This window comes from Myotis nattereri (assembly GCF_964212035.1).
Source record: "Myotis nattereri genome assembly, chromosome: 14".
NCBI lineage: Eukaryota > Metazoa > Chordata > Mammalia > Chiroptera > Vespertilionidae > Myotis > Myotis nattereri.
The window spans coordinates 28,569,861-28,578,511 of NC_138089.1; the positions used below are offsets into that span (position 1 = coordinate 28,569,861).

General features: G+C 52.0%; 1 protein-coding gene across 2 annotated transcripts; it reads left to right on the forward strand.

Moving 5' to 3' along the window:
- Positions 1–4,526: 4,526 nt before the first annotated feature.
- TRH (thyrotropin releasing hormone) lies at positions 4,527–7,730 on the forward strand. Of its 2 annotated transcripts, none has more exons than XM_081105667.1 (3): positions 4,527–4,771; positions 5,607–5,828; positions 6,437–7,730. In XM_081105667.1, the coding sequence occupies exons 2-3, from the start codon at positions 5,615–5,617 to the stop codon at positions 6,946–6,948; spliced, it is 726 nt and encodes a 241-aa protein (XP_080961793.1). In that variant the 5' UTR covers positions 4,527–4,771; positions 5,607–5,614; the 3' UTR covers positions 6,949–7,730. The 2 variants fall into 2 exon arrangements, with proteins under 2 accessions (XP_080961793.1, XP_080961794.1); XM_081105668.1 differs by lacking the exon at positions 4,527–4,771 and adding an exon at positions 5,403–5,485.
- The last annotated feature ends 921 nt before the right edge of the window (positions 7,731–8,651 follow it).

An 8,651-nucleotide genomic window follows, 5' to 3' on the forward strand; every position in this document is an offset into this window, starting at 1 on the left:
TTGGGGTAATGGGCAAAAGGTCAGAGGATTGTATCAGTGTCAATATCCTGGTTGTGATATTGTACTATATAGTTTTTCAAGATGTAACCATTAAGAGAAGCTGGGAGAAAAGTACCCATAATCTCTTTGTCTTATTTCTTACAATTGCATGTGAATCTATAATGATCTCAAAATTTTTAATTTAAAAAATACCATACAAAAAGAGGTGCTCTGACAATGGGGCTCAGTTGTTTGGGTGTCATCCTGTGCGGGGGGGAGGGGGGGGAGGATTGGTAAGTAGGGAGAAGGGGGCGGTGTTTCTGGTTCCATCCAGTCGGGGGCATGTGCAAATGCCTGGGTTTCAGGTTCGTCCCAGGTAGGGGTGCATGCTGGAGGTGGCCTATCGATGTTTCTCTCTCATGTCAGTGTTTCTCTCTACCTCCGCCTCCCTTTGTCTTTCTCTAAAATCAACAAAAACATATTAAAAAAAAAATTTAAAGGTAACCTGGGAGGGTCTGCTTCAGGCCCTTCGGTAGCTCAGGGCTGACAAAGAACAGGAAGCAGAGGGGCTTTGAGAGAGAACTTAGGGGAGACTGGGTCTGGAACATCAGAGTCCGCCCAGTAACTTAACAGGCCCCCAGCAGGAAGGTGTGTGTGTGTGTGTGTGTGTGTGTGTTTTGCAGTGGGGAAGGGAACTGGAAGTTAGAAATTAGTGCACAAACTCACCATTAAACTATCCCATTATTCATTTTCAAAAGCATAGCAGTATTAATCTGATAAGCAGCTAAAGTACAAACACATTTGTATTGTCAGAGAGAAAAAGTTAAAAAAACATATGTAACATAATGACTGAACTCTCAGCTCCCTGTTTTGTTGTTAATCTTTACCTGAGGATATGTTTTTATTGATTTTTTATTTTTTTTTAGAGAGAGAGAGAGAAATATTGATGTGAAAGAAAAACATCTATACAGTTGCCTCCCGTATGTGCTCTGCCCCGACTGGGGATCGAACCTGCACCTTTTTGGTATATGGGACAACTCTCCAATCAACTGAGTCACCTGGCCAGGGCTCAGCTCCCTGTTTTAAATGTGGGTTTTATTATTTTTTAGGCATGATGAGGCCAATTGATCAAGAGATCACTAGTATTGGAAAGGTAGTTTATTACTCACAGTTCCTAAGAGGAGGGGGCAAACCACACCATGCGGGGCCACATGGGGCAGCGCCAAGGTCCATCAGGAGGCAGAGGGAGCAGGGAGTGGGGGGAAAGATGGGCAAGAGCCTTACTGTGGTTTCTGCAGGAAGGAACAGGCCAGGTGGGATCAGAAGGTTCCGGATCATCTAGTTTCAATAATTTCAGTGAGCTCAGGGGCATAGGCGCTGTCCCTAGTTGCCTGATACCTGGCCCTGGGTGATTAGGGCAAGAAGATAGCAGCCTAGAGAGTGGTAGGGGTGTGGGCCCTAAATCGGTTTGTTTGCATATGAGTTCCTTACTTACCTCTAGGAACTGGCTAACTCTGGGAGTTGGCAGTCTCTCCAGAGTCAGCAAGACCCCAAAGGTCAAAGTATCAGAAAGACATGGTTAATACAGTGCTCAAGGTCTAGAGCAGGTCCTGTTACTAGGAGTTCAGTGAATATTTGTCGAGGGAAAGAAGAAAGGAAGAAAGGGAAAAAGAGAGGAAGGAGGGAGGGAGGGAGAGTTGGCTTGCTGAGCACACTTCAGATACCTCTATCATCCTCTCTGCTCCCTTGAGCTATCTGGGAACTCCATTTCCTCCTCCCATTCGCGTCCCCCGTCCCCCAATCTGTTTAGCAACTCTCCTCCCAACAGGCAACTCAAATTCCTGATTATAGAAGTGCATCAAATGGGTGCACCAGGAGGTGATGTTCCAGCTACCTCACCCTTTTCTATCCATCCACTATTATCACTCCTGAGCCTCAGACACAGATATTTATTTATTTATTTATTTATTTATTTATTTATTGGTGTTGTTTGTTGGTTTGTGGTTAGGTAAGGCTGCACAGACAAAAAAAATCAAACAGCGCTAAGCGAGCCCCCTTGCACTATCTTCCCCTGTCTGGGCTCCCCAGTTCTCCTTTGGTACTGTACTTGTGCACCCCAACAGAGTCTCTGCATTACCAGTCTGTCTCCCAGGCCACCACACAGATGTACATATTGTTGTCCACTCTGCTTTTTTTTCACTTTTTCCTGGAGCTTGTTCCATATCTGTACATGTGGAGAAGGTTCATTCTTCTGAAGCTGCAATAGTACCTCATAGTTTTACATGGAACCTAGTTGATTCAAGCAGGCGCCACCTGGTGGACAAATATCCAGGCTATTTCCAATTCTGGCTTTTTTAAAAAAATGTTTTTATTAATTTTATGGAGGAAGGGAGAGGGATAGAGAGATGGAAACATGTATGAGAGGGAAACATCAATCGTCTGCCTCCTGCATACCCCCTACTGGTGATCGAGCCAGAAACCTGGACATGTGCCCTGACTCAGAATCGAACCTGTGACCTCTTGGTTCAGGGGTCCACACTCAACCACTGAGCCACATCGGCCAGGCTGACCTCCAGTTGTGGCTTCAATAAACCAGGCTGCACGGAATACCCTGTGTACACATCCTCGTGCGTAGGTGTGGGTATCTATAGGATGAATTCTGAGAAATGGAATTGTCTTGTGGAGGGTACGCATGTGTTAAATTTCCAGGTTGCCGCCCAAAGAGGTTGTATCAATTTACACCTCCACCATTGTATGTGCAAAAAATAGCAGGTCTGTCTGATTAAATGCTTAGCTAGGTTGGCAATTCTTCAACTTCTGGAATCTGGCTGGAAGAGCAAGCCTGGGATTTCAGGTTTGCAAGCTGCCCCAGCCAATCACCTGAACGTGGGCACAAAGTACGCCTGGGAGCTGGGAAGCCCATCAGGCCAACTCGCCAGGCCTCAGTTTCTTCATGTAAAAATGAGGAGAGGACTTTTAGCTGGTCATCTGAAAATTCCCTCCCATCTCTGCCCTTCAGCGTTCTTCTGCCTCCCCAGGTCTCTGTGTGCCTATCTGTAAAGTGGGACTAAAGGCCTTTACCTTATTAATCTTGCCAGGTGATGTGAGGATGCAGTGAGGTGGTGGATGTGCTAGGAAGATTGGGTGCTCTACCAAGAGAAAGAATAATAGTTCAATGCTTTTGGAATTCCTTGCCAGACCACTAGCATGGTCTGGGCATACAAGCATTAGGCTGAAGAAATATGGGATATGGAGGCAGAATAATGTTAAGATTGTTCAGAGGTAGGAGATACCTTCACAGACATTGTTCTGTCAAAAATGTGGTTCACTCTACGTTGGGCCTGGCTAACTCCTGTGTCTCCAAAACCAACGAGGGAGCCATTAAATGCTTCAGGCTGGAGGCTGTGCCCAGGACTAGATGTAGCAGGGTTCTCTTCCAAGGTATCATGTGACTTTGGGGAGAGATTGGGGGACAAGCTCCTTGGCATCCGTGCTTTTCTCCTCCCAACATTCCCTCCCCTCCTTTGCTTGGGTAGAGTGGACCCCAACAGATTTCTGGTCCTGAGTCCACCACAAACTCCAGTGTCCCTTCCTAGTGACTGGGGCAACACATTGGGAGACAGTAGGGAGTGGTGGAGAGTATGGTGACCAGGGTCAGCCAGGCTCAACTCCAGCTGGCTGTTGTTAGGAGGAAGTGTAGGTCCACTCTTTTTTTAAAAATAAATTTTATTGATTTCAGAGAGGAAGGGAGAGGGAAAGAAAGAGAAACATCAATGATGGAAATCATTGACTGGCTGCCTCCTACATGCCCCCCCCCACTGGGATCGAGACCACAACCGCAACCAGGACATGTGCCCTGACCAGGAATCTAACCACGACCTCCTGGTTTATAGGTCAGTGTTCAACCACAGAGCCACACTGGCCAAGCAAGGTCCCCTCTTCTCCAAGAGATTTTCAAGAGAAGTCATAAATCCACGTTTTACCTAAGTTCTCCTGATTTTTAAATGTTGGTTATTCAGGTTTAAAAAATACCACCTGTGGGAATCACACAAAACAGTCTGTAAACGGGCGGTGGCCCACACACTACCAGCTTTGGTGTTCTGAAAACTGTCCCTTTCCCCACTTGTACAGACAAGAAAATTGAGGCCCAGAGAGGGGGAGGCATTTGCCAGAGGTGACTACCAAGATCAAAGCCCAGATCCCACTGTCCCCTAATTTCTCCCCCTCTCACTCTACCCCTTTTTTCCTCCTTTTCTCCCTCTCCTCTCCCTCTTTGCCTGGGTCTGTCTTTCTGTCTCTCTGATGTGTGTGGTGTGTATCTCTCTGGTTTTCTCTAGATGCATCTCTGTCTTTTTCTCTATCTCCTATTCTCTCCCACGCGTCTTTTTGTGTGTGATTCTCCGTGTCTCTGTGTGTCTTTGTCCCCTACTTAGACAACCGGCCTTAAGAGCTGGGTGCAGAAATGACCCCGCACCAGCAGCCCATCCTGCGGCGTGTGTCAGCTCGCTCTCCCTCCCGCCCCGCTGCCCCCGCCCCAGATTTCCGGCGGAGCTCGAAGGCGGGCGGGCGGGGTGCCCGCGGGGCCCGCTGCCGTCAGCGCCCCTTCCCGGTGGCCGCGACCCCTCCCCGCTGACCTCACCAGCGCCGCTGCGTCTCGCGGATATAAGCGCGGGTCCCGCGGAGCAGCGGGCGCCGGTGACCGGGACTCCTGACCCACCGCCTCTAGACCTTGAAACTCCGGACTCGAAGCCCCAGGATCCCGGACCGGTTCCGGGGAGCTCGTGCCGGACAGGTAACCACCTCCGTCCCTCTCCTCCCGCAGGCGGCGTCCAGGACAGCGGGCCCTTTCCTCCCGCCCTCCAGGGTGCCCCGGGAGAAGCCGCCGCATCTGTGCTCAGGTGGGGCGCTGCGTTCGTACCCCATCTTCCACGGCGCGGGCACCTGGCGGGGTCACCCCTGTGCACTCAGGTCCCTGCATCTGGGCGTCGCCGGGAAGACTCGCCACCCCACTCTGCCCGGCCGCCAGCAGCCGGTCCCGGCGCAACGAGGCAGGCGGGGCGTCGCGGGAGCGCCTGGGAGTGAGAACCGAAGCCCGACGTTAGAAACTGAATGTTCGCGTTGGGCTCTGGTAGCCGTAGCGTCTCAGTCTCGGCGCTAGAATAGAATGTTAGCGCTGGGATTCACGTTGAAATGGGGATCTTAGGGCCAGAATTGGATTCCTTAGCTTAGTCATACAAGCATTTTATCATTAGAAATAGGGAACGAGAACGCTGGCGGAATGCGGGCATTAAATGTGGCTCTGGGAACTTCGGGGGAATCAGCCTGCGCGGGGGCAGCGAGCACCCTGGCCGTCGGGCCGACGCCGTAGCCTTGGTTACACTTCTGCCGCGTGCGCCCGGGCGCAGGCTGCCCGGCTACGCCGCACACTGAGCGGCGGCCGCGGCGGGGTTCCCACGGCCTCGCGGGCAGGACTGGGCGCGGGCAGGCGCTCGGAGCAACTCTGTAGGTGAGGACACCTGCGGCCCCGGTTCGCTACTCCGGCCTCAGGGACCCGCTGGGACAGGAAAGGAGGAGGTGCAGCTCCCTGGGAGGGGGCGCAGCGCGCTTATGCTCTCTCTGTCCTCCAGCCGCCAGGATGCCTGGCCCTTGGTTGCTGCTCGCCCTGGCTTTGACCCTGACCCTGACCGGTGTCCCCGGAGGCCGCGCACAGCCCGAGGTGGACCAGCAGGAGGCTGCGATGGCTGCAGAGCACCCGGCCCTGAGGGACCTCCTGCGCCAGGCGGGGCACCTTCTCCTCCTCCGGGAGGACCTCCAGCGGCTGCAAGGGGACCAGGGAAATCGCGAATCAGGTGAGAGGCGGGTCTGACCCGGGCTGCCCAGGCGAGATGAGGCTGAGGAGAGGGCTGAGGGGAAAGGCGGAGCAGAGGAGAGGGAGCGACTCGGTCATCCAGCCTGTTGCTCAGAAACTCTCATTGGCCGCACCCTCGGCCGGTCGTGAGTTGACCCTTTCCTGGGACCAGATTCCTCTTGCATCTCTGTCCTGGGAATACGTCACAGAAAGCATGCCCACAGTGGGGAAGATTCTGTGCTGGGAAGAAAGAGTCTGAGTGTTTACTACTTATGTTATGCCAGGCACTCACTGTTCTAAGCACTTCAAATACTTTGTCACACTATTTGACCTTCCTAACAACCTCTTAGATAGGAACTGTTATTACCCCTCATTTTACACAAAAGAAACCTGAGGCTCAGAGAAGTTAAGTGAGTTGCTTATGGTCACACAGCTAGGGAATGGCAGAGTTGGGACTGGAACCGGAAGTCATGCCTTTGACCATCTGTGAGAGTATATGTGTGGGTGAGTCCTGGGTGAGTGCTGCAGGAATTTCTACCTTGACTGGAGGAAGGCTAGAGTAGGCACTCAAGGGTCACGGGATCCCTCACTAGCTCTTTCCTTCCACAGAGTCCCAGAGCTTTCAGTCCAATGGGCTCTCTAAGCGTCAGCATCCAGGTAAAAGGGAGGAGGAGGCAGAAGAGGGAGTTGAAGAGGAGGAAGAAGAAGGAGGAGTTGTGGGGCCCCACAAACGGCAGCATCCAGGCCCATGGGAGAACGCAGCTGCGTGGTCAGTGGATGTGACCCCGCAGAAGCGGCAGCACCCTGGCCGGCGCTCCCTCTGGCTGGGGTATACTTTCACCAAGAGGCAGCACCCCGGCAGACGGCTGGTGGACCCCAAGGCCCAAAGGAGCTGGGAAGAGGAGGAGGAAGAAGAGGAGGAGGGAGAGCTGATGCCTGAGAAACGCCAGCATCCGGGCAAGAGAGCCTTGGGAGGCCCGTGTGGGCTCCAGGGAGACTGTGGTCAAGCCAGCCTCCTGCTGGGGCTCCTGGATGACCTGAGCAGGGGCCAGAGGCCTGAGGAGAAGCGACAGCACCCTGGACGGCGGGCGGCCTGGGCCAGGGAGCCCCTGCAGGAGTGAGCCCAGTTTCCTGTGAAGTCGAGTTTGGGGTCTAAGAATATCTTGAGTCCTGTGCACCCTACCCTTCTGTGACCCCTCTTCCCCTTCCCCTTAGATCCCTAATAATAAACCTGAGCCCCCCCCTCTATGCACATACCCAAACCCCTGGCTTTGCTTGCCCCCCTCCTTCAGGGACATGAAAAGGCCATCCCAGAAGCTAAAACCCCATATTACTTCATTTTGTATCACTGGCAAGGGGGCAGACCCCAGAGATCCTCGCCTACCCTGAAGGCCGGCTTCCATGCCTTAGTCCTGGCTAAGATGACCGATTTGTATCTTCTAAGGTATTCCCAGAGAGGGGCAGAGTGCCTCTGGGGCAAGCAGCCAGTGAGGGTGGGGTGCAATTGAAGTGGTGATGTCCAAATCTAGCTTCCCTCCCCCACCCCGTGTGTCAGGAGTTACCACATGTAAACTTTGCCCTCAGAATCCAGGATCTCCTTCCCTCCTTGGTTTTCTTGGGTGGTATTTTTTGTTTGTGTGGGTGGCGGCACCTGACCCACAGCTGTGTTCTGCTTGGGGGAAGCATTTTAGGTGGAGAACCCCTGCGGTGCTGTTTTGTGTGGTAGCTGCAGAGTGAATGTGTGTGGGATATGTAAACATTGCCCTGGAAGTTGTTGATAAACGTGTATGTGGGAATATGTAAACATCATCCTGGATGTTGCGGCTTGTATATAACCTGCTAGATACCTCCTCCTTGTCAATGATAATCCTCCTAATGATAATAAAACACATCTAGATAATCATGGAGCTCTGTGGTTGCGGTTCTGTCTTGGCTGATGTGGGGTTTCCCTTTTCAGCATTGAGAGGGGACCAGACTAAGAGCTCCCCAGCTCGGCTGAGAAGGGAACCTGGGACCCTGGGGACATGAAAAGTCTTCTCCACTGCCCCCACCTCAGAACAAGCTTGGGAGGTGAACAGGGACTCTGGAGCCCATTTGACACCCAGGGAAACTGAGGCCTAGAAAAAGGAAGGGCATTCTGGAAGACACAAAGCTGGCTGAGGTGGAGCTATAGGTCTTGGAGGCCACCTCAGGACCCTGCCTTGAGTTTGCCTGGTTTGGTGAGAGAGCTGGTCTGGTTTAGGTTTGTCATCAACATCGTTCTGTGGCAGGAATCAACAGTCTGTGTGACCTGGCAGGCAAAATGAAGACAAAAGCTATGATTGGGGACTCAAACCAGGCCTTCCTGGGGAAAGGGGCATTTTGCTTGAGCTTTGGAAGATAAAAGAAAAATAAATGTTTCCCAAACATTTCCTCTGGGGCCAGACATTAGGAAATGCATTTTGTAGGTGATATGTAAATGAATGAATGAATTGTCCATCATAGTCGCCCCTGTTTAGAGAAAAGGTAACTAAGAAAGAAGTAAAGTGACTTTTCTAAGTGACTTTTTCAGACTCTAATGAGTCTGAAACTTGGGGGTTGTTTGTACGGCTCTAATGCCCTATCATCTAACTTTTACCGTGTCCTGGATACGTCTCAAATCTACCCATTTACTTTCAGCTCCTCTGCTACCACCTGCTCCTGGCCTCCTCCTCCTTAGTTGTCACTTCAGACAACATTGTGGCATGCGGCACTGCATCCCACTCCTTCCTTGCAGCCATCACAGTTTGTCATTGTATCTGTCTTAGGTTGGGTTCCCCGAGCACCAGACCCTGAGATAGGATTT